The 26,762-nt window shown below is 41.8% G+C and overlaps 1 protein-coding gene across 2 annotated transcripts in view; it reads left to right on the top strand.

Moving 5' to 3' along the window:
* The window catches only part of SORCS2 (sortilin related VPS10 domain containing receptor 2), a 129,178-nt gene that overhangs the window by 42,947 nt on the left and 59,469 nt on the right, over positions 1 to 26,762 (top strand). For both annotated transcript variants that reach the window (XM_079983492.1, XM_079983491.1), the window contains 2 exons: positions 19,584 to 19,748; positions 20,300 to 20,373. In XM_079983492.1, coding sequence (XP_079839618.1) covers positions 19,584 to 19,748; positions 20,300 to 20,373 — 239 coding nt within the window. The remainder of the gene's footprint in view (positions 1 to 19,583; positions 19,749 to 20,299; positions 20,374 to 26,762) is intronic.

Genomic DNA, 26,762 nt, shown 5'->3' with positions numbered 1-26,762 from the left:
ATTAAGTAAGGAAATTTTGGGGAATTGAAATAATGCAGCTGTCTGAATGCAGCTTCAGAACTGAATAATTCTAAGGAGTGTGGCATGTACAAGAGAAGGGGCTTTAAAAAAGAGGAACAGACAAATAGAATTTGTATTGTCATCCACACTAAGAGCTGTTCTCCAGTTGTTGCTTCTAATATCCCAGGATTTGATGGATGCTCTGTAGGAAAGATCTTCAAGTGGGAGAGGTTGTGGCCATCAGAATTAAAGGGTTGTGAAACAGTATTTTAATTGTTTTGGTTAAGATGACTGATTTATGGTCTCTAAATCATATACAAAGCTGTTTTTTCAGTGTCCTGGATATGGTGTTCATGGTGTTTGTGTTCAGTAATGTATGTAACATTAGATTTTCAGGTGATTTTCAAATCTAACATTAGATTTTAACATTAGATTTTCAGGTTCTGCTTTATGAAATGGGCTTTATCAGTTGTCCTGCTTTAAAGGTAACCATTTTCCTATGGGAGGTCCAAGTGATACAACAACTCAATTTATCATGATATGACCCAGAATCGTTGATTGGTGGTTTTATTTCAGCACTCAGCTGTAAATTTAATAGATTTTGAGGTTGGCAGAAAGCAATTATGGAGGCTTGCTGCTTGCTTTTGCATGGTGTTGTGAATTGGCTGCTAATCGGGTTGGAGGAATATAGTAAATGCCCAGTTTTTGTTGATGTTCAGGGTATATCCACAGTGTACAAGGTGGGCATCTGTGGCCTATATTTTCCAGTGCATGTGGAATGGAGTAGACCTGAGTTTTCTGGTTCACACATTGAATTCCCCTAGGAAGACCCCTGGATTTATTCCAGCCTGTGACATTTTGTATTTCCATTCTTTTGATACTAATGAGCTGTAAAAACACCAAGTTCTCTCAGTTTAGTTAGCTTTGAAGCTGACAAAACCCCTGAAATCTTCACTTCTTGCTCTGAGCTTTTTAAAAAGTCTAGTTCCCATTTCCTCTTTTTAGCACACTGGTTGCTTTGTTAGGAGTGGAGTTGGGCATTTGTAAGATTGGAGGACTTCCTGGCTTTCTGTGTGTCACCCTTGTTTTAGTGCCCAAGACAGACAAGAATTGGTCTTGTTAGGATGGGGCCATCAGGCATGCTTGAAGGACTGGGATAAATTACAGGCTGCTGTTAAATGAGGTGACCCGAGCTGGAAGCATATTGATAATGCCTGGTAATTTGGCTTATTTGTCAATCACTTGCTTCAAAATGATGTTTGAAGGCCTGATCTCTGTTTTTCTGGAGCCAAAGATGTATAAAGCTGGAGTCTGGAATGTAATGAATACTGCTTAGTTCACATGACAGATGTCATTAATTATGGGTTGCCTTGGGACAAAAGAATTGTGCGTGCCTTTGTGGTTTGTTCATTGGTTGTAATGCTTTGTTACAGAAATATAATGAAAGCAATTATCATAATAGTCAAGACATGAGATGATAAGGATTTGATTATTCAAAGACTTGTCCAGTCATCAGTTGACATATTCGAGGGACATCACTGCAATTTTTGTGGGCCCCAATGGTGTCCCACGGGTGTTTTCTGTCACATGTGTGGAAGCAAAATATGTGCTTATATGCATCTTCTTTTAAAAAAACCATGTCTGATAAAAATGGGACAATTTATCTTTCCTGGATGTATGAACATGAGAGTGTAAAGACACATGGTTTTACACAAGTTGCACACCCATTGTGTACTGCTGCCCTTTGACAAATTACAAAGATACAGGTCTTGTTGACTGAGCTGGTTTGAAGATAAAAGAAAGGCAGGGATAAGACATGACTTTGAGCAGGAGAAGGATGGGCCACCAAATCAATACTAGTAAGAGAGTCTGGGAGAAACAGCCAATGAATTCTATTGATCTTGAAGGGGGCACTGGCATATCCAGAAAGAAATGGCAGAGAAAGACAGAGATACAAGGAAGACAGAGCTATTGATCAGTGCAGAGTCAGTCCAGATTAAATGACGCTATATGATCACACACAGAGAGAATTGTACTCAAAAGATGCCTTAATGAAAGAAGCTTGAGGAGATAAAGTGGGGAATATTCTTATGGGGAATCTTGAAACAGTGCACAAAAAGTATGATATCTAAGCACCAAGGACCAAGCCACATATGATGCGGGAGCTCTGTCACTGAGACTGTAATGCTCTGTATGTTTACCTGGGAGTAAGTCCTGTTGAAATCATTGGGATTTATTTATAAACATGATATGATTGCTACTTGAATCTCCCAGGTACAATACAAAGAAGTCATGGGGTTTGGGGCATCAGTGCTGGAGAAAGGAACGTAAAGGAACGTAAGAACAAAGATGACATCTTGACCTTTAACTCCAACAGACCATTTGACATGTTTTGTAAGGGAGGCCTTAGCAGAATAGTTTGAAAAGAAACCAGATTGCAGGGATTCAATAAGAGAAACAGGGAGTGGAGGGAGATTAAGACTGTAGGAATAGACTATAAGTAATAATAATTTATATGGAAAATATAGCAAAGCAGGAGCTTGGGTAAAAGTATAAAGATAAAAGGTATTTGCAAAGAGGAAGACTGTAGCCAGCTTGAAAGGTACTCATCATGAGTATCATAGTGGGGAGCGTGGGAAAATGACAAAGAGCCAGAGTTTCGGGCAACATGAGCACCAGAATCAGCTTGGGAGAGCCAAGTTTGACCATGAGCCAATATGTGGAGATGTTCCAACAAGAAGAGTTGCCGACAATTACAAATTTGTTAAACACTGAGCAGCAATTAAGAAGGCCACAGAAAAAGAGAAGCAAAGAAATAGGAACTTGTCAGTTTAAGACCGATCAGATATGAAGAAAGGAAACAGTGGCTGCCAAGGGATAAAGAATGAGAGAAGAGAAAAATCAGGACAGTGCATGCAGCAAGGTAGGAAGGCGAAAGCAAAGCACAGAGGCATACAAAGCTAAGCTAGTTCAAGGGCTTGTGAAGGCCAAATGCATCTGCAGGGTGGTCTGGTCCCATGCTGCTCTTGTAAGAACATGTGAGCAGGTGGATGGTGAGCTTACTTCCTATACCATTCTTGCTTATCAGGGCCAGAAGTACTAATGTAGAAGGTAGCCACGCCATCCTGCCCACAAAGATGGTAGCATGTTGCTGGAGCTGCATAGATTGGAAGGTGCAGCAACCACGCTCACACTGCCAATGTATCTTTTGAATTAGCCTTAGAAACAGCAGTTCACTGAATATATGGGTTGCACAAACAAGACTGGAGAGTGCAGATAAATTGTGTGTCATATTGTAACATCCAGATATCCACAAGACCTCATACTTTTCATTTTTTTGGAAACTGACAAACATTTCCTTAAATGGACCCACAAGAACACCTATTCTAAACATGCTGCAAAATCAGTGCCGTCTTTTTATGCATTTAACCAGTAGTGGCCAGTGGGGGGGGGGGCAACTCCAGAGCTGGCCGCCTAATCCTGGCATCGCTGCAGCTCCCATGGCAGAGCCAGCCTGGTGCTCCTGACCTCAACACCACTCTGTGATGCCAAGCTGAAGCAACATCAAGTGTTGGGAAGGAGGTCCCACAGCTCAGCCATGCCACACTGGCTGCTGCCACATTTCAGTAAAAAAGTTTGGTGGCTGTTTCCCGGCATGTGGCTGCTTTCACATGCTGACAGCTTCTAGAAGCCACAGGTGAGAGCTGAGTGCAGAAGTGGGGGAGCAAAGGTGGACAAACTACCCCAGAAGGAGCATGATGTGTCCCTCACCAGAGGTACTACCCCTCCTCTAAGACCCGAGACACCCCAAAAGATTGCAAAGATTGTTGTTGTTTAGTCATTTAGTCATGTCCGATTCTTCGTGACCCCATGGACCAGAGCATGCCAGGCACTGCTTCCCGCAGTTTGGTCAAACTCATGCTGGTAGCTTTGAGAACACTGTCCAACCATCCCGTCCTCTGTCGTCCCCTTCTCCTTGTGCCCTCAATCTTTCCCAACATCAGAGTCTTTTCCAGGGAGTCTTCTCTTCTCATGAGGTGGCCAAAATATTGGAGCCTCAGCTCCAGGATCTGTCCTTCCAGTGAGCACTCAGGGCTGATTTCCTTCAGAATGGAGAGGTTTGATCTTCTTGCAGTCCATGGGACTCTCAAGAGTCTCCTCCAGCACCATAATTCAAAAGCATCCATTCTTCGGCGATCAGCCTTCTTTATGGTCCAGCTCTCACTTCCATACATCACTACTGGGAAAACCATAGCTTTAACTATGGTTTTAACTTTAGGCTCTCAGTGGGTATGTTTTCTTTCAGCCTCAGATATTGTCTATGCCTTTGCCAGGAGAGCAGGAGGAACCAACACACAGCCAATAGGCAGAGAGGACCCTAGCTCCTCAGCTTGCACTGGCAGGGAAGAGTTTTGCCTCTGTACATTCCAAGAGGTGATGAGGCAGAGTGAACCATCACCTGACTCACTCCGCAGGTCCCCCTGCCAGTTCTCTTAGCCTGGTTGTCTGAGTTGAAGATCAGTGAAGACTAGCAGAGGTGAAATAAGCAGCTTCCATTCCCCTTGCTTCTTAACTCTTTCTTTCTGTGGTGATTAAACAATCCATAGTATGCAAATGTCTATCTTTCGATACTTATCAGAATCCAAAATGGATGGTAGCTGTGAAGCTGGATAAAGCTATGCAGCTAAAAAGGGGTGAATAGTTGCCACAAGGGAGAATTGTTTGACATCACAAAGGTCTTGCGTCTCTCCAGCTATTATACAGACAGTAATTTGCAGAAGTAAACAGCAGTTGCACATGTCTAATGTGTTTGCGCAGTAAACAGCTTTTGGTGACTCATGTGATGGAAACCAAGCCCCCCCCCCCCCCGTGATACATGAGTGCCATCATTTTTGCTGCCTCCCCTCACACAGTCGCCAGTGCAAAGGCATAAATGCAATATGTCTCCTCAATGCACTACATCACATACACACCTCAAAAACCCAAACAGATTCCCAAAAACCTAAGTAGATTTCTTTAATAAAGGCTCACACCTGTGAGGTCTTTAAAATTTTAAGTGTCAAATGGTCAAAACTTCTGCTGTCAAAGTTGTTGCACCACAGCGCCCCTAGTGGCCACTCCGTGGTAGAAGCAGGCAATGCCACAGGTTTCAATGAATGAAACACCCCACTGTGCAATTGTAGCAAGCAGCACCACGGGATAGGGGCCACTCTATCTATTTAAACTGAAGCAATTAATCAAGCTTGTTTTGCTAGGGAAAGCTTGTATATACGAATGTTTTGTAAATGATTTATTCTATATCATAAACCTCCAAAATTACCCCCCCCACACACACTTGTATTCTGGGAAACCTCTGCTGCCATAATCCCCTAAGTGTAAGATTCCCAGTACATTTCCAAGCACAATTCAAAGTGTTGGTGCCTACCTTTAAAGCCCTAAACAGCATCGACCCAGCAAACCTGAAGGACCATCTCCACCCCCATCATTCAGCCCAGACACTGAGTTCCACCTCCGAGGGTTTTCTGGTGGTTCCCTCACTGCAAGAAGGGAACCAGGCAGAGGGCCTTCTTGGCAGTGGCACCCTCCCTGTGGAAGACCCTTCCATCAGATGTCAAGGAGATAAAGAGCTACACAACTTTTAGAAGACCTTTGAAGACAGCCCTATATAGAGAAATTTTTAACATTTAATTTTTTTTAATGTTTTCATATGTACTGAAAGCTGCCCAGAGTGGCTGGGGAAACCCAGCCAGATGGGCGGGGTATCAATTGTTGTTGTTGTTTGTTGTTGTTGTTGTCATGTAGGCTGCAGCTTGTCAGGGGAAGGATCTGGGCGGGTTTCTCCAGCACAATGGTTCCTGACGGAGATGATTGAGGAGGTATATGGCAACGATTGCCCAGACTTTCCAATGAATAGGATGTACCAATCCTGTTGATTGCTCATGTTGTTATTTGAATGTAACTGTTTGAATGTTTCATGCAAATTCTGTCTGGAAAGGTGTAAGACTTATAATTCACAAAATGTTTGGTTTGACACATTGTGATATTGACCTGTCTGACCTGCTGTAACCCCTTCTAATTTTGTGATGCACCTTTGACGTTTTCTGTGCCACAGATGCTTTGCTTATTGTTTTGTGGGAAATGTAAACCTTCAAAAGGCAGAACACCCTTTGGGTTTTCCTTTCTTTGCTTTTAGAGAGGTTGAATCTTTGTCACGACTAATAAACGATCAAAGGCTTAGCAGCTCACTTTGCTTATGGATTTTTGCCTGGTTGTCTTTTCTGTTAGTCTTCTGCTCTGACCAGGGAGCCTAGCTTCTAGCAAAAACCTCAGAATAGCGAGCCCCAATTTCGTGTTGCAACAGAAAGCAAATTGATAGCACTCACAATGGCAATGCTAACTTTCATCATTATTTCTGACTGAGTTTACAGTAGATTGCTAAGAGCCAGGGACTCACTCGTTCATAAGATCCAGCCTGGCTCCACATGAAGCATCTCAGTTGTCCCCAGGGATGTCAGTTGAATTTGCAATATAATGGGCAACGTGGCTCTTCCATGACTGTAGCTCAAGCAGTGAATATATACAGATTGGGGGGTGGGGGTGGGAGAGAGCCCAGCAGTCTTAGCTGTTACTCAAGTGGACCAACTGAAATGAATGAATGTGACTAAGTTATGTCCATCAATTTCAATGGGTCTACTCTGAGTACAACTTAGCTGACTGCCATCCATTTCTAGGTGACTAGAAGTCACAGGTTTGGAGAAAGGCTGATCCACACATTGCATTTTCCATGTGTGACCACAGATAGCTTTGGACAGGTTGCATGGTGCAAATTTTGAATGTCTGAATAAGCACTTAGACATTTTCTGATCTCAGCAAGGTAAGAAAACATTGCTGAGAAGTTACCAAAAAGCATGTCTTACATATTTGAATACCAAATAGGTTGCAGTTCTCTTTGTGCATTGTTGCTGGAGATGTGATAGCTTTCTTTCAAGTTCTTTCTCCATATAGCTCTGGTACCAATGGGGGAGAAATTGGGTTCCATTTGCTTTTTAGTGTAAACTGTCTTATTTTCATTTTTCAAACCAATATATGAATATGAAATGCAACCACCTTTCAAAATCTAATTTCCTAGGTTTCATTAATTTTAAAATTTGGTAAAATTGAACACTACCGTGATGTCAGACGTGCCTGTGATTTTAGCCACATCTTGCCAGGCATGTGTGACACCATGAGAGTTTTCAGTTTTACCAAATTTTCCAAACTAGTGAAAAATTGGATATGAACTTGCTTCCAACTAAAATGTTGGAAAGTCGGTGTTGTTGAAAGGTCACTAGGCAGCACTGAAATCGGTAGCTAGACATGCTCCTTTTCTGTTGCCAGTGGTTTGCCCATCTATTGTATTTTTTTTATAGAAGTGAGACACTGTTCTTTTCCAGGGGGTTTGTGAGAAATGTGCTACTCCTGTGGGTTCAGCCTGTCAGCTGTGGTCATTCTCCCCCAAGCACATTTTCTGATTATTAAAAATGCATGATGTGCTAAGGCCCGCAGTTCCTTTTTTTTCTGCACCTAAAAGATCTGCTTCCCCAAAGTATTGAAAAATTTAACACTTTACTGGCAGAATGTGTTCAGAAGATCAGTTGGTGAGTCTGTGTTAGCACTTTCAGAGGTTTTGTGCCGTGAATATACTTAGTACAAAAGTCTTGTAGAGAAGGTTTCTGATCCTGATGCTTGTTATGCACTGTCTTTCTCAAAGCTGCACACCTGCAGTGCTGTGACTAGTAAGTTTCCTGGACAGACGTTGTCGGCTATACAACAGGTCATCTCTTGCTGTAAAAAGAAATATAAACCCCCAAATGTATCCTGTGCATTGCACTCTCTCATCTTGACCACAATGCTCTCTTCTCTGTTCACCTTTTTGTGTGTTGCCCTCCGTTTTCTTCCATGCCAAATTCACAGTATATTCTCATTTTTGTGTGAAGGAGAAAAGAATATGATTTCTCAAAAGGCAAATAATTATAGCAAATTGGACTCTGCTGCCTGTCAAGCCTATAATAGCTGGAGAGATGTAAGACTCTGCCAAGCAAAGGTGATGATCTGATTTACATTCCCAAATTCAATTCAGATCAATCCCCAAAGGCAATTTTGACTTAAGCAATACTTTAGAGGGATAAAGGGGGAGTTCCAATCCTACAACAAAGAGTATTGAGAGCTATGATATGCCACTTAGGATTTCAAAATGCTTATAATCCAGGGGAAGGAAACCTTAACATTTCCAAAATAGTATCATGGAACATGATATGGGTGACTTAATACAATTGTAGATGGAAAGCAAGTAGAACATTTAACTGAATTCCATATTATACTTCTCTGGAAGACAAGGATTTTATAGCCAAATTGGGATTTCTCCTCAGGGGTATGTACGGTAACTTTTAAAACCTCAGCTCTTGCATCAGTCAGGAAATTAATATGAACATAAAGCAATCCTCCAGCTCCCATAGTTTTGTCACTATAAACACACAAAGTTGGTATAAACAACCACATTTTGGGAGGGTGTGTGTGGAATCTATAAGGTCTCTCTCTCTCTCTCTCTCTCTCTCTCTCTCTCTCTCTCTCTCTCTCTTCCAAAATTCTCAAAGTAATCATCTGCCAAAGATTTATTACTTTGATAATATTTACTATATGCCGTATGCTGCTGGGGAACTAGTTGTCTCCAGCAAGGAAAGGGTTTAGCTGGGGAGAAAACTAGCTGAGGAATCCATTATTCAGAATGCTTGCCTGTGTTTAAGAATGAGTTGGCTGAACTGGAAATTGGTGGGTGGTGGTGGTTAAGTAGGTCATACGGTTCAAAATGGTTCAATGGATCAATTTGAAACTTGGCAGTATAGAAGAGGTAAGTTTGAGGATGCCAGATTTCAAGCAGAAAGGATGACAAAATTGGTTATTTTAAGAGATTAAGTTATTTACATGGTTTACATTGAGGGAAAGTAATTTCTGTCTGCCCAAGAGCCCCACTCTCCCCCAGTGCCAATTCTATCATGTAAAGAACTCAAGTTGGAGTAAAAACAAGAAAACATTTGGGCAATTTGATGATATGTTTTAAAATATATTAAAAACAAAAACCTGTAACAGGGTAAACATTTTCTGGTCTGGAAATACTATCGTGGGGACTGTAATGCTTAAGAGATATGGAAAAAAGGTCTAGAAATAAGTAAAAACTAATGGTGAGGATTTGCTGAACTAACAATTTGAATTGGAATACAAGAAAGGGAGGTATGAGGAGGTCTGGAAAATAGGTTAAAAGAAAATAAGTAATGGAAATTCTATGTGTTTTTAATTGTTTTTATTTTTGTATTTTTGCTATTTTTTATTTTTATTTTACATTGTATTATTTTTTGAAAACTTTAATAAATATTCTATTAGAAAAAAGGAAATACTATCGTGGGGAAAGCATCACGCTGATACTCTGTTTGTCAGACCTCTTGTTGCCTTTGATTTATTTTTGCATCCTTCACCTCCATTACAAAATGGCACAAATATCCACATAACAACATATATGCAAGTTTCATGCAAATTAGTGTGTTTTGTGAATGCAGCAGAAATCCCAGTTCACATAGGCACACAAAATCCTGATGGCACTCCTGTTCAAAAGTATATTGTAAAGTTGTTGCAAGTGCTTCATTTCGTATGGAAGGAAACCATCTGTTTCTTGTAAAACTAAACAACCGGTGGTGCAACTGCAGTGGAGTAAAGGGCAAAGACATTGGATATGTGCATTTGCCAAAGTGATTTTGGAAGCTGGGTATGTTTCGCCTGGAAAAGACAAGATTGAAAAGAGATACAATAGCCATATGGAAATATCTCAAGGGGCATCACATGGAAGAGGGAACAAGCTTGTTTTCTCCTGCTCTGGAGGGTAGGACTCAAACCAATGGCTTCAAATTACAAGAAAGGAGATTCCAACTAAATACTAGGGAAAACTTTATGACAGTAAGAGCTGCTTGACAGTGTAACGGTCTCCCTCAGGAACCTGTGGATTCTCCTTCCTTGGAGGTTTGTTTTGAAGCAGAGGTTGGATGGCCAATTGTCATGGACCGGGGAGGGGAGACGGAGGAAAGAAATTGGGAATTTAAAGTGTATATAAGGAATTTAAAAAAAAATAATTAATGAGAAATGGAAAAATCGTGGAATGAAATTTTTATGACCCTAGGGGAAATGTCTTAAGAGATTAAGTTCAATATATTAGTTTTAATGAGAAATAAGATTAAATAAAGTAAAAATGGATGATTAATTGGTGAAAGAAGAGAATGTTAAACTACAGTATATTAAAATAAATTATTAGGATAAAAACAAGGATGAAGGATTTGCTGGAATATCTAACTGAATCAGAATACAAAGAGGGGAGGTGTGAGGAGGTCAAGGAAATAAGTTAAAGAAGGAAAGTTATGTAAAGGTTTGATTTGTTCTTTTCTTTTTTTTCTTTTTCTTTTGATTCTATGTATTTTTTTGCTTGTTTTTTGTCTGTTTTCCATTTTTTATCTTTTTATTTTGATGTGACTTGTTTTTATGTATTGCTTTCTTTTTTGGTTTAATTGGGTGTTTTTGTTGTTGTTACTTATGTAACCTTTAAAATTTTAATAAAAATCTTTAAAAAAAAATTGTCATGGATGCTTTAGTTGAGATTCCCGCATTGTGTGGGGTTGGACTAGATGACCCTTGGGTACCTTCCAGCTCTAAGATTCTATGATTCTGTTAGGATCCCTTTTATAAAATACAGAATTTTAATGGCACTTGTGGGTGGTCCCAGGCATGCGAGAACAGAATCCCTGTGCTAGGAAACTGAACCCTGCAACATTCCTCAGCTGAAAATAGGAACTTTTCTCACTCAGCCCAACTCACCCAAATGATAAGCGTCGGCTCATCCTCAGCTTGGCAGCAGCAGCAGCAGCACCACTAACAGGGGAAATAGGGACATTCTGGGATCAATTCAGAGACCAGGATGGCTTTTGTAATTCCAGGACTGGCCCTGGAAAATCAGGACAAAAGATTCCAGACTTTGGGGTAATATAGGTCCAGTGTGGAATGGATCTTCAGTACATGATTTGTTCAGGCATTATGCCTTTCCAGTATATGAGCCATACCACTAAAAATGGTGAATTCGTACCAATTGGTGCTGGATAAAGTTGAATGTGTGTGGTTTTTTGTTATTGTTTTTTGCAAGATTTATACCTCAGTAGTTGGACGATAGGTGGTAATCTTGCAGTTTTCACTGTCTTACATATTTTCAGTGATGCTAAAGTTGGTGCCCAGTTCCTTATGAGACAAAGAGCCAAACTAATAGCCTCAATAGTTTATTTGATCCTACACCCGAAAATATGAATGATAATACCCCATATCGTACTTTGCAATCACTTCTCCCCTTCAAGATGCATTATTGTTTGCTGGGATAAAGATTGTTGTTCTTGAGCACTTCAGTGCTTGATGACCTCAGCCTGCTGCTTTGAATTAGAGAACTGTAGCTTTGCACCCCAAAAGAAGCACCAGGTCACCCCCAAACGATACTTCCACGGCACCAGGGGATTGTCTCCTATGACATTCCATAGAGTTTTATCTCACCCACTGCTTCCTTTTTCTGCAAGGCATAGTCATTGCCCAAGTCAGCCCAAGACATTTTGGCACCTAAGGTGAACCGCAAAATGGTGGCGCCACACCCACAAACACCCAATTGGCTTTGGAGGGTGCTGCTGAGGAGGAGGCAGATCTGGCCTCCAAGGAGTGCGCCACAGCCATCAGTGCTACTGCAGCAGCTGCAGCAGGCAATGCATTCCTTGGAGGTCCCTGTGATCCTGCTGCCTGAGGCGGTTGCCTCACTTTGCCTCATGGGTGGGCCAATCCTGGTCACTGCCCTCCATGACAGTAATGGCCACAGCTGCCACAAATGTTCAAGGGAACTGTAGCTTTGCTCCTCCAAATAAGCATGGGGCCACTTCCCAAAGACAGCCCTACATAGTGTGCATGTTTGCAAGGGAGCCCTGCAAGTGGAGAAACATCTGGCATGGGGGATTTGAAGCTGAGGAGCAGTGCAGTTCCCTGCAATTCCCTGTTCAAAATCCCATTCTCCAGTAGCCAGTTTTCTTGTCACAGCATTGTTGCACACTTGAGTGCTCCTGTGCCACCGAAAGGTCAGTTCCCCTTACTCTCAGTTGCCACAATGTACAGTTCATTCATTTCCACTGTGTAAATGCAAATAGGACCAACAATGTTTATTGTACTACTGCATTATAGGACTCAAAAAGTTGATTGCATTCTACCTAATATGGAAATTTTCATTTACTTCTAATAGGGCTCCCTCATTAACTATTCTTCTAAAATGTCAACCTGGCAGCCTTTCAAGTGGGAAATTGATTTCTTTTGTTTTCTGTTTTTTAAAATAGCAAAAGGCTGATCTTCAGGTTGGGCTATTTATCTGGAAGATGCTCCAGAGGTGAAAACTAGACTGTCACATTTATCTCACAGTTTCAGCAATACTCAGTTATTGCTACAGTCAGTTCCCTGGGCGTATATGTCTGAGAGTTAAAAACAAAAAACTGGAAAAGAGAATGAGAATGTTTCCTCTAATTTCCCTTTCCGTGCCTAAATAAAAAACACTATTTTTGTGTATAACACTCAGTCACTTGAAGTCACCCTAATATAGATAAGCACATTTATCCTTGCCCTTATAATAGAACCTGTTATTAAATTGATGGCAGCAGATGGCCGTATTGTTGCAACGTGAAGATGTTCCCATATGCTGTTATGATAAAATGGTGGTTTGTTGTTGTATCTCCACAAGCCATAATTCTTCCAGGGCTTATGGAAGAGTGGCAGTACTGTATTTCTCAAGCCTAGTGAAACACAGAAACCTTCTTTGTACCAAGACAGACTATTCCAGCTGAGTTTTGTCTACAGTGATGGGCAGGTGTCAGACTTGTAGGATCTACTTTGTTTTCTTCCCTAGAACCTTGAGGATCTATGCCCCACAAATAACCCAGAGATGCATTTTAAATAAAAGCACACAATCTACTCATGTAAAAACATGCTGAATTCCGGACCATCCGTGGGCCGGATTGAGAAGGCGATTGGGCCACATCCGGGTCCCCAGGCCTTAGGTTGCCTACCCCTGGTTTAAGCCTTTAAAGGCTGAAAGCAGCACTTTGCATTGGGCCCATTTTGTAAGCAGGGTTTCAGCATAATTTTTGAAGATGCTCTTTTATTAAGCTTATTTGTGATACTTCTTCTTTTTTCCAATATAAATAAGCTTGCTTCTTACTCTTCTATTAACTACAGTGGTACCTCTGGTTACGAACTTAATTCGTTCCAGAGGTCCGTTCTTAACCTGAAACCATTCTTAACCTGAGCTACCACTTTAGCTAATGGGGTCTCCCGCTGCCACCGCACAATTTCTGTTCTCATCCTGAGGTAAAGTTCTTAACCTGAGGTACTACTTCCGGGTTACCGGAGTCTGTAACCTGAAGTGTCTGTAACACAAGGTGTTTGTAACCCGAGGTACAACTGCATAAAGATTTTTCTAGCATCCATCTCTGTGTATTTTGTATGAAAAGGAAGCTACCAAATGTGACAATGTAACACACATTCTTTTTCTTACCTTCTGAATTTTTGCATTATTGTTTTCACTGACTGCTTTCTATGAACAAATGAACGAACAATTGATGTGAGTTGTCATGACATGATGGGCCTGGGGCACTTTGATCAGTCGTAATTTTGTAGACCAGCCGTGACCTTCCTACCCTGTTGTCATCTTCTTCTCCTTACAGAAATGATGTTCGATGCCACAGTGGCACATGCACCCGGGGCTATTACTTAGAGGCTGCCATAAGCATTGCTAATTACAGTGATTACTTTGGCCACAATCCAGCCAAAGTTAAGCACTTTTAAGTCCCATTGATTTCAAATCGAAACTAAGTGCCAACATTTAAATCAATGAGTTTGAATGTGATGTTTTCACACACAAAGTAACACCCGGAAGTGTCTAATCGAATCTGTCTGAGGTTACATGAAGGCAAGCAAATTACTCTATAAATGTTAGATTTACCTAGACTGTATGGAAATAACTTTTATAAAAAGACCAGGACAGCACAGAGAAACTACTGAAGTGACAGATGTGACTGGGGCACTTGATCTCCCGTATTTGGGCAGAAAACCAAATATTTAGACTCTGTTATACTGTATATACTATACGGCGTTTCCGTGCGCTGCTCTGGTTTCACCAGAAGCAGCTTAGTCTTGCTGGCCACATGACCTGGAAGCTGTACGCCGGCTCCCTTGGCCAATCAAGCAAGATGAGCACCGCAACCCCAGAGTCGGCCGTGACTGGACCCTAATGATCAGGGGTCCCTTTACCTTTACCTTATACTGCTCATTAGATTTTGGCTGTGTGGCTTTGTTTGAGACAGAAATATGTTACTATGTGGGGAAATGATTTTTTTCTCTTTTGTCTAGAACTTTTTAAATTTCCTAATCAGTAAAGAAGCTGTACTTTGCTGCTTTTAAACATATGTATAGGAGCGTGAACAGTGGGGGATCAGATAAAACATAGTTGATATAGCCAAGAATAATGCCATGTTACTTTTTTTTTTAATCATTTTGGGTGTATTCCGGAAGCACCCATTGCCTCATTCATTTCTGACATCTCTATGTACAAAAGTACATTACATCCACATCGTTCCCCAGCTTGTTCTACCAAGTTTGTAACTCTTATCAAAAAGAGACATGAGATTCATCTGGCATGGCTTGTTTGGGGAACTATAAAATAAGTAATTGCTTCCTCCTAACATTTTCTTGTCCCTGTTGCTTGCATTCTTCTAAAACGCAGACCTCACAATGGATTCTTTGTTCTGGTTCCATTCAGCTCCCCCTCCCCATAAGGCATGTCTGGTCCTTGAATAGTGCATTGTGCAAGGGAGGGGGCCCTTGATTTGCGATGTCCATGGTGAGGGGATGCGGAGGCCAGTCCCATTTGGTGGAGCAGGTGGGGATGGCGACTCTTTGCATTGCTCTCTTCTGCCCCCTTCCTTCTCACATCTGGCTTTCCTACTCCCACACCCACTAATGGTATGAGGCAAACAGACAAAACTTTTAGTCATTTTGGTATAGATCAGGCATGTCCAACAGGTAGATCTACTGGTACATCGTGTGGTGTTACTGGTAGATTCTGGTTGACCTCTGGCTCCTCAGCCTTACAAAATCTCCTTACAAAAAAGCAAAAAAAATCCCACCAACTTTGGCTTCCTAAAAAAAGCTCAAGCTCCACAACTTTGGCTTCCTAAAAAAAGCTCCACAACTTTGGGTAGATTGCTGCCAGTTTTTTTATACTGTGAGTAGATCGCAGTCTCTCGGGAGTTGGATGTCCCTGGTATAGATGAATACTGTTCACATGGAATCATACCTGCAGCATCTTATCCAAGGAGGCACACAAAATTAATATGCACGCAATGTGAATTTTCCAGTAGCCAAAAACTAGAAGGTGTAAATTCTGTTGCATTATGTTTTATGGTTTTTTATATTAAAAGACATTTCTACATACCACCTGCTACATAGAACATATGCTGACAGTGTACAAAAATAAGCTCATAATTTGGTAACGCTCCCAAATGAACAGCAGTTGCACGATATTTCTTTCACGTAGTAATTAAAAACCACAGCAGAGTACTTCTGGAATGTGAAATTGCATAATAGTATGGGATAGAGGCTAGAACAATACAGAGGGAAATTTAATGCTGCCATCTCCAGGTAGCACATAGAATAGCATATGTCAACTGAGATCAATTTACCTAAATTCATGTTTTTAATGAGTAATGGAATGAACAGACTCCTCCATACGATTATACACGGGTGCACTGCCATGTAGAGAGACTAGTGTACACTGGATGTGTATGCAGGAAGTCAACAGCCATTTCTGTGATTACAATGGCTGAGGTGAGTGTGGCAGGGATGAGGGCTGCATGTACAGACTCATCCCACCTCCGTTTTGCCTGCTGCTTTCCCCTGGGGAAACTCATGGTTTAGTGCTGAATCAGAACAAATGGCAACCAGGTTTGTCTCAGATTGCTGTTTGTTCCAATTTAGCACTAAAGAACAGGTTATCCAGGGGAAAGCGATAGGGCAAAGACAAAATCACAAGACAAGCGGAAGTGTGAATGAACTCTGACTCACCCTAGACTTTCTCCATGTACCTGTGACCTACTTACACAATCACATGGAGAAATCTGAAAGAAAAAACTGGCTACTAACATATGAAGAGCAGAATGCCACTGTATATTGGTACATTTCTTATCCCAGAAACCTGGTTAGCAGGAGAATTTTATATTATTACAAATCTGACAAGTTACTCCTCTTTCTGTTGTATTACAAATGTCCTTGGCAGTTTGTTGTATAGGTGCAAGCAAGGTTGGAATGTTTTTGGTGTGTCAAAAGGTTGTGGACAGGAATCTCTAAACATTATGGATTTCCTTCTTCATGTTTTGATATGCCGCATTTTCATTTCATGCACATTTCTTTTGGTGGTACATGGACATTTCATTGGAAAGCATCAAAGAACTGCTCTGGCTTTGCCGCCAGACTAAAGACTGTCAATGAGGCTCTGGAAATTTATCTGTGATTGGTTTTTCCAGGAGCAGTGGCCCACATGTCAGAATAGTTAGGAGCTGCTTGGTTGCAGGGGTGCCAACTTGAATAATAGGCCCAGGTAAGCCCTGCCCTGCATAATCAATCACATGATGTGGCATACACACACTATTTGAATGGCAATGCCCATCAACTTTTTTTTTTGGGGGGGTGGCCCCCTCAATTTTTTTTTGCGGTGGGCTGAAGACTACTCAGCCCCTAGGAGTTGGCTCCTGTGCTTGGTTGCCAGTTCCTCTTTTGTATAGCTTCTAAATGTACAGGGTGAGTCTTTTAAAAGAGGCCCCGTGGAACATGTATACTCTGTATCCACAGAGCCTCTTTTAAAGGACTCACCTTGTAGCATAGCTTCTTCTTTGCAGGGCTCGGTCCACTTCCACATGGAGTAGAGCACTGGAATGCATGCAGTCTGAATACCACCAGGCAGTGCTTATAGTCTTTCTATTTAAGCCTGTGTTGAGCAGACATGGGGTATAATTTAATTTCTGCATGATTTGCTTGTTAATTGAGTATTCTGCTTTCATTATATTTCCCTCCTAAACTGTTGTTACTAGGCTGCAGCTCTTGGGAATTGGTGGGATAGAAAATGAACTCAGTGAATAACTACAGTGGAACCTTGGTTCTTGAATGGCCTAGTTGACGGACAAATTGGCTCCCAAACGCGAAAACCCGGAAGTAAGAGTTCTGGTTTTTGAATGTTTTTTGGAAGCTGAATGTCCGATGCGGCTTATGCTTGAGTGCAGGAAACTCCTGCAGCCAATCGGAAGCCGTGCCTTGGTTTTGGAACATTTTGGAATTCAAATGGACTTCCGGAACAGATTATGATCGAGAACCAAGGTACCACTGTAATTGTCTTCTAGAGTGAGCCCAGTTTACTCTGTTCTTTGCTGCTACTGGAAATCTTTTCTCCCACTATCAGAGGCTGATGGAAGCACGCAAACTGAGGATCCCTCTGTGCAGCACATGAATTTGGAACAGAACACCACAGTTGTGTTGTTATGAATCGTGTTGGATCATGTGTAATTTGCACAGTGTTTTACAATCTTAATCTTACTGATTACTGCAACATTAGAGATAATGCAATATTCTAATTTTACAAATAATGAAAGGAAATTGAGAAATGGCAAATTGCCAGATAGTGAGCTCGTTATGGTAATTCATATTAGGATTCCACCCCCTCCCAAGTTGATCTCCTATTTAAGTCCAAAATCAATTTTAGTCTTTTCCTCTTAATATTGTAGTTCAGGCTCAAGGTAAGCCCTGATAATGAACACTAGGTATTTTCAGAGTATCCATTGCAGGTACCCTGAAGTTGTAGCACTAGCCGACTCTGGCCTGATTTCATTGTTGCTCTTATTGCTGCAGCATGAAGGGCAGCAAAACGCTTCTTTGCCATGCTCTTGGCCCCTTGCCGTATGTAGCGCTTAACATTCATAACATCTGACCGAAAAGGCATGATGTTGAATGTGTGAACGCATTTAACATGCCTGATTTTTTCTTATAACAATAGCAGCTCTCTCTTCCTGCAGCCCCAAGAGGGATTGGAACCTCAGCTTTGTGGTAATGGAGTTAACTCTTACCTCCCTCTGCAGTCCTGCCAAAAACCCTTTCTCCGGAAGCTTCTATTAGCTCAGGGGTCAGCAAGGTTTACCTCGCCTGGGCTGGTTCACTCCAGCAGAGATCCCTCCGTGCAGTGGCGTAGCGTGGGGGGTGCAGGGGGGGCCGGCCGCACCGGGCGCAACATCTGGGGGTTAGGGTTAGGGATAGGGTTAGGGGGCGCAAATCCACGGGTTAGGGGGCGCAAATTACTTGCCTTGCCCCGGGTGCTGACAACCCACGCTATGCCACTGCCTCCGTGGGCTGCATTGCGTGTGCACACACCCGCAATTTCCGGTGTCTGCATCTGCGCAGATGCAATTTCTAGCGCCGCAGAAGCGAGTCCCCATGCCACACAGGTTTAGTGCAGCATGTGGGGATTCGCCAAGCGGACGGCTCGGTTTGGGGACAGCTTGTGGGCCGGTTAAACGACCCCCATGGGCTGTTTGTGGCCCATGGGCCTTAGGTTGCCTACTCCTGTATTAGCTCCAGGAGGCAAGCATGTTGGGACTGTTGCGTGCGTGAAATGGTTAACCTGTCCCCCCTCTCTGTGTGCTGCAGTCCCGATCCTGATTGAATGTCCCTGCAGCTTGCTATTGCTAAAATAAACAACAGCCGCTGTGTGCATCTGCATGCTTACATCACACCTGTTTGGACCCACAGTCCACATGCCAGAGAACCACTTGGGGCATCTCTAAGCTCGTGCATTCAGTCATATGGGTTGCAGCCCTGGCTCCCTCCCCTCAAACAAGTATGGTTATTTTGCTCCATATGTTGCCATTTTGCTCCATATGTGCCAGTTGTGATATGATCACTGATAAAGCACAAGAATAATTCTGGTTCTAGGCTGCAACCCCACTAGGGAATAAGCACCGTAGAACAAAATGGAACTTTCTTTTGAGTTAACATTTATACGATTGTGCTATAAAAGTCCCTTCTCATCTTCAGGGGATCCTGGGAATTGTAGTTTTATGGAGAGTTAGCATAGGGGATCCTAAATACAGAATTCCTACATGATCATCCTACAAATCCTAGGTTGTTTTTTTTAGGAAAAGCCATGGGAGTTGAAGTGGCATAAAACCAATGGTTATAATTGTAGCTTATATGACCTGTCCTAAAGGGATTAGCATTAAATGGCTGATATAGTTCCTCTTTTGGTTTCTGGACCAGTTGGAAGGAAGATTGAGCTGAATCAGCTCAGTACATCTGTACCTATTTTCTGCTCCTACATTTCTTTGCCTTTTAATAAGATGAAAAAGATTCCTGTAGGTAGTACAAGAGTCTGGCTAATCTGCTGTTCTTTTCTTTTGTAGATAATTCTTGTAAGTTCTTCCCATAATGACCTGGATCAGAGTCTTTTTATTAGCACAGATGAAGGAGCAACTTTTCAAAAGCAGCCTATTAATTTCTTTGTGGAAACCCTGATTTTTCATCCAAAGCAGGAGGATAAAGTGCTTGCCTACACCAAGGAGGGGCAGGTAAGAAGGGTCAAGCGGTATTTTGACATTTCTGAAATGTTATACCAAAATAAGTTCTAACCAATTTAGAAGAATAGTATTCAGATAAGGTTGACATTATTTAGCAATGGAAAATTATTATTCAGGTCATTCCGTGTAGGCTGTACCCTACACACATCCATATCATACTATTCTTCAACAGTTAGTGTTTCACAGCTGAATAACTGAGCAGAGTCTATTGAACAGCATTGGGTTTGAGATGACACCAGCCAGTAAGGAAGTGATATTAGGTTTATGAAAGTCATGACGATGAATGTACATGTGTGAACCATTCTGTTATGCTATGATTATTTATATGAATCTGAATGTTGCTTCCTTTTTGGTCATGTTTTGTTGATATTTAAACAAATTGAAATGAACTAAGGGATGGCAGCCAGTAATTTGATCACCTGGACAGCTCACTCGCATATTACTTCCAGCCTTGAAAATTCATTTGCCTGTGCTTATTGTACTTTGTAAGAAGGATTAAATAAAAACTGTACTAACATGTTCTGCTTTTGTTATATTTTAAGCTTTATGCATCTCTTGACTTGGGGACAAAATGGACACTCCTGCAGGATCACGTGTCAAAAGACCATATATTTTGGTAAGAAACATAATGTTGGTCTCTCCAGAAATTAGAGTTAAGGCAGATCTTTTGTTGGTTTGTTAGTGTGGTTTGATGAAAATTATCCTTGGATGAAGGAATACACTACTCCAGGGCCGGGGAATCCTTGGCCCTCCATAGATTATTGGACTCCAGCTCCCATTAGCCCCAGCCAGCATGACCAGTTTTCAAGGATTCAGGGAACTGGCAGTCCAGCAACTTCTTGAGTGACCTGTGGTTTCTGTAGACATGGTAGAACAAACAGATACAACTAGTCCTGCTTCTTCAGTGGCCCACTCTTCAGTGGTGTCACCCTCATCCACTGATTTGGTAGCAGCATGTGAGCTCTGATTTAGACAAAGAACTTGCATATTCCAAAGGCTTTCCAATTCATTGCAACAAAGCGGAAAATTTTGCGCCTGCAGATCTGAGCCCTGTGTCAAAGGTAACTGAGAAACTTCCTCAGCTCCACTAAACACTAGATAATGGATAATTTACTTATATTTTATATATTTGATTCCACAATCTGATCCAGTTATTTCAGTATAATTCCTTGAATCACTACTTTTAAGTTTTATGTGACAAAACCCAATCAAACTACCATTCTTGTAAGGAGGATTCATATAGAAAATTAATTGATGAAAAATGAATGTGAGAAGTATAGAACACACAAAAACATATATCAGGGCACAGGTCACTTGGGGAAAATAATATTGTGTGCAAAGTTGGAGGTGACCACTGCTGGCTTTGTAAAAAAAAAAAAAAAGTGAGACTTCTATCACATGTGCCCTAAGGCAAAAGCTTTTGGTATATGGCAGAAGTGGGGATGCTCAGGCCCAATAACCCTCTTGACTTCTCTGTTTGGCCCTTGAGACTCTCCCCATGCCCCATCATGGGCCCTTCTTTCCACCCTGAGTGGTTTTGCCTGGCTGGAACAAACTCTGATGATGCTTCTTGCTTGCCAGGATGTAGGATGGAGAGCAGTGTATTAGTGTGTGTAGAAACTAACTGGTTTCCACTTCTGCCTCAACTGATGATGACGGATCGTTCCTGTCCTCCAGGGCTGAAGAGAGGCTTGGACAAAAAGGAGGAGGGTAAGGAGGCCATAAAGCCCCCTGAACCTCCTCAATAGGAATTGGGGAGACTAAGATACCTGCAGGTGCCTGTGGTGCCCAGGTTTGTCCCTGCGGGGGCAGGCAGGGGGAAGTGCTGGGTGAGAGCTTCTCCATTGTCTGCCTCAGTGCGTGGTAGAGCTCCTCTTTGAATTTTGGCTAACTTGAATAGAAGTTTAAACGGCGCTCTATGGGCAACATATTGAAGGGATTCCACAAGCAAATCAGCTGCCGGCTCAGAGGATTGGGACTATGAAGGTATTTATTTGAAATTTCAATGACTTGAAAGGACAACTCCTGCTGTTAACTGGAATTAGAGGCAGTGGGGCAGATTTTTTTGATGTTTTACTTGGAAATTGCCAAGGCTTTACTTTACTGCCCCCCCCCCCACAAAATGAGGATTAAAAAGTGAGGAAAGTGCTTGGAATGTGAAAGCAAAGCAAATAACAATGGCATATAATTTATCCATTAGAGAAATGGAGGAGAAGAGATCGCCTGTGTTGTGCTTGGTGACTTTGAGACTTGTTGAATTTGCAGTGGATCATCTTGACAAAAGACCTCAGAACAAAATTTGAATTTATGTTGGAAAGACTGGAACTGATCACTATGATCAAGGAATAGCCATGAGGGATTAAAGTAAATAGTAAGTCGGCCTGAAGAAGTGAATATATTGGTGTAGTGGTTCATTTGGAACTATAAGGGGCAAGATACATTTGCCCTCAGACAAAAAGGTGGCCAAGTCTTTTATGGTTGGAATTCTCCAGGAAATATGGTAATACTGTATGGCACATCTCCTTCCTAACGCAAAGGGTTGGTGGTAAAAGCTTTATCTCCAAAGGAATGTAACTGATGGCCTTGAAAGGTTGGAGCAAAGACTGAACATTAAAAGGAAAGAGTCTGGTTTAAGGATGAGTCTCCATTGGAAGGATCTGTGCAGAGATTGGAAGAAAATGAAACTACATGCAAGTTGGAAACATGAGAGATTTAAACTACTATAACCTCACTTGTTGTTATTTGATATAGTTTTGTTTTGTTTTTATGCAGGAGTTGGTAAAGGTACAGCTGAGGGATGAGGAATTTGCTTTAAAAATGGATGTTAATTGGTGATAAATTTGTAAAATAAGCAGCATGTAAAAGGGATGAATTAGAATACACTATATGTGAAAGAGTGGGAAACCAGTTTTGAAAAAACAGTATTAAATTTATTTTAATTTGGTTTTGATGTGTTATAAATTTGAATAGGAATAAAAATTAATTTGCAGAAAAAACCCTAGCTGACTACATTTGTTGCTCCACCCATTTTTGCTTCCATATGGGTCTCAGAAGGTTGTTGAGAAGGGAGTGTGGCCCTGGGCCGGAAAATGCCCCCCCCCCCTTATCAGGGCTGTCAGGCAGGCAGGATCATCTACAGGGCGGGTGCCTCCAGCCAGTCCCTGACACCCCTGGTGTATGATCACTGAGGTAGAGTAACTACTCTTGCAAATCCAAATGTCAATTAGCTCATTATGTAAAGTTCAATATATGTTAAATGTGGGAGAACAACAACAAAACCCACTGCTGAAATAGAACTCATTAGAAAACTTGGTGATAAATAGTAATTGGCAAGCTTGAAATTATTAGCTGTGAGGATATATTATCATCATCATCATCATCATCATACCCACCACTCTGGGTGGCTTATAGCATATATAAAAACACAATAAAACATCAAACACTGAAAACCTCCCAATACAGGGCTGCCTTCAGATGTCTTCTAAAAGTTGTGTAGTTTGTGTAGTTTTTTTTATCTCCTTGACATCTGAAGGGAGAACATTCCACAGGGAGGGCACCACTATGGAGAAGGCCCTCTGCCTGGTTCCCTGTAACTTCTCTTCTCGCAGTGAGGGAACCTGCAGAAGACCGAGGAGGACCTCAGTTGACCGGGCTGAGCGTGGGGGGTGGAGACGGTCCTTCAGGTATACTGGGCTGAGGCCATTTAGGGCTTTAAAGGTCAGCACCAACACTTCGAATTGTGCTCGGAAATGTACTGGGACCAGTGAAGATCCTTTAGGACCAATGTTATGTGGTCCTGGCAGCCACTCCCAGTCACCAGTCTAGCTGCCACATTCTGGATTAATTGCAGTTTCCGGGTCACCTTCAAAGCTAGCCCCACGTAGAGCACATTGTAGTAGTCTAAGCAGGAGATAACCAGGGCATGCACGACTCTGCCAAGACAGTCCACGGGCAGGTAGGGTCTCAGCCTGCATACCAGATGGAGCTGGTAGACAGCTGCCCTGGACACAGAATTGACCTGTGTGGACAGCTGTGAGTCCAAAATGACTCCAAGGCTGCAGACCTGATTCTTCAGGGTCACAGTTACCTGTTCAGGACCAGGGAGTCCCCCACACCCAACCACCCCCTTTCCCCCAAAAACAGTATTTATGTCTTTTCAGGATTGAACCTCAGTCTGTTAGCCACCATCAATCCTTCAACTGCCTCCAGACACTCACACAGGACATTCACTGCCTTCTGATTTAAAAGAGAGGTAGAGCTGGGTGTCATCCAAGTACTGCTGAACACCCAGCCCAAACCCCCTGATTATCTCTCTCAGCAACTTCACATAGATGTTGAAGAGCATCAGGGAGAAGACAGAGCCCTGAGGCACCCCACAAGTGAGAGCCCAGGGGTCTGAACACTCATCCCCCAACACCACTTTCTGGACACGGTCCAGGAGGAAGGAGCAGAACCATCTTCCATAGATGGTCGAGAAGGATACCATGGTCAGTGGTATCAAAAGCCACTAGGAGATTCAGCAGAACCACGAAACAGCTTCCCCCTTTGTCCCTAACCCACCAGAGATCATTGACCAGTGTGACCAAGACAGTTTCAGTCCCATGATGAGGTCTGAATCCTGATTGGAAGGGATCCAAATGGTTCACATCCTCCAGGCGTGCCTGGAGTTGTTCACCTGCTCAATTACCTTGCCCAAGAATGGAAGATTTGAGACTGGGCGATAGCTGGCCATATTGGCCGGGTCCAAAGATGTTTTTTAAAGAAGCGGTTTAATAACCACCTCTTTCAGCAGGTCTGAGAAGGCTCCCTCACAGAGGGAAACATTCACCACCCCGCAGAGCCCATAGCCCAGCCCTTCCCGGCTCGCTTTTATGAGCCAGGATGGACAAGGATCAAGGAGACAGGTGGTTGGTTTCACTTGTCCAAGCAGCCTGTCCACATCCTTGGAGGTAACAGATTGGAATTGAATTCTACATGTTTTTTTAGATATATTAAAATATTTGTTGTTGTAGTAAATTGTATTATTTTACCACTTTGGTGTTTGCTGCCCTGGAAGGGTAGGGGTAACATTGTAATAATTAAATGATAAAACCAACCGTGATACTAAAATGTTGAAGTATCAGGAAGCACTGATTGGTTGGAAGCCTGTGGCTACCTACATTAAGTGGCAATAAAGAATTATAGGAATAGAGTTTGATTTCATGATTCTATGAAAATATTAATGATATATATCTGAAAGAAAATTAGGCTGGAAGTCTTCAAATGATTAACTTTTTTGAAATGTAGTCTTTTAAATTACTCCACCTTTGTATTGACTTTGTATGTTCTTTGATGTACAGCTTTCAGTCTTTAATATTATTCAAAACATTGTACATCTGTATAGCTTTCTATTCTGCTTATACCTCATTTGCCTTTGTTCTTCTGTGTTCTTTATAGAGATAAATAATTAAAATAAAAGTAAAGAAAATGCACAGTGTGGAATGCAGGACAGAAATGTCATAAGCAAGCCTATTTAGTAAAAAAAACCCAGAGCCCATAAATTAAACATACACTGTTGTGAAGATCAAGTTATTTTCTTTCTCTTCAAGTAACTCAAAGTGCCAGAAGACATTAGCCTTTCATGCTAATTAGAGCAGACTGTTTATTCGGTACACTTTTTTTATATATAAAAATAATCCCCAGTAGAGCAGTATGTAGCAGCAGCAACAACATCTATTGAGCTAGTTGTTTTATTGTACTTATGAATAATGCTGTTTTGACTGGATGATCGAGCGGTGGTTTACTTGTCAATCAACACTGCGAATAATAAATCTTGACTCGGTTTATGTGTTTGGGTAAGCTCAACGTTAGCTTGGTGCAGAAGGACAAATGGGAGAAAATTCTCTAGGGCCATCTGTGATGTTAGTGAGGGTTTTAGGTTGTTATTCAAAGGATGACATTTCTGAAATCTCTTGGATCAGATACATAAGAGTGAATGCCCCGTGGGAGGGGGGTAATTAGAAAGTAATAATTACACAGATATGACAGATTCTGTCTGGTTAGAAAGCTTCATTTGTGCAGTTTAGAAGAGTTTACAAGAACTAAATCTGCGCAAGAACTGAATTTGCTCACACTGCTAGGAATCAAGTATTGACTAGAGGCAGGAAAAAGTTGGCCAGAATCTCTTAAGGGTTGTTTTGGGTATAATACAGCCTTGGTGGCTAAATGTGGGTTTTGGAGGCAACCCAATTATCCAACAAAGCCTGCTGCATGAAATGGGAACAAATGGTCCCGCCACAAAAGTGGTATTTTAGATTTTTCTTGACACATTATTCTCTGTGTTAGGAGTTAGTACTGAACCATAGAGTTGCAAATTTAACACCCTTAATTTCCTCAAGACTTTAGGGAGGATTGTATGTACACCTATTAATTTGATATGCTGTTGAGTTTGTTTGTTTCTTTATTAAAATTAGTTAACTTCCCATTAGAAATACCCACAATGGTATGCAAGAGTGAAAAAATAGGTATACAAAGAAATAAGAAAAGAGACAACCTACGAACACCCAGACAGGAATAACAAAAACAGAGCATCATAACTAAATGCAGGCTCACCATGTTCAAATAAGAACTCAAAAAATTGTAGAATAGAAACAATTGGTTTGTTTCCAATGCTGCCATTCTGCTCATGCACCAGTGCTTCCCCCTACTCTTCTTTCCCCCATAATGTCCTCAAAATCTGCTCCAGATGTTTTGCGAGGGAGGGGGAGCAGAGGAGAGAAAGGGCAAATCCTGTTGTAGAACTGAAATGCTTCTCATGAAGCACTGGATGCAACCTGCTGCCTGGCAGGCTTCTCTAGGAAAACTTCCTTGCTGCAGATCTACCCTGACAAAGAGAGCAGAAGCTTCCCAGACAATTCTCCATAAGGTGGACTGAGCCAAGGGCATTAAGAGCTTTAGACATCGCATTCAGCACATTGATTTGAATTTTGTAATGGTTACACTTTCTGAAAATAATCAGACATGACT

Source organism: Podarcis cretensis, assembly GCF_951804945.1.
Source record: "Podarcis cretensis genome assembly, chromosome: 7".
Taxonomy (NCBI): domain Eukaryota; kingdom Metazoa; phylum Chordata; class Lepidosauria; order Squamata; family Lacertidae; genus Podarcis; species Podarcis cretensis.
The sequence above is the reverse complement of the archived record's forward strand: the minus strand, read 5'-3'. Positions and strand labels throughout refer to the sequence as shown.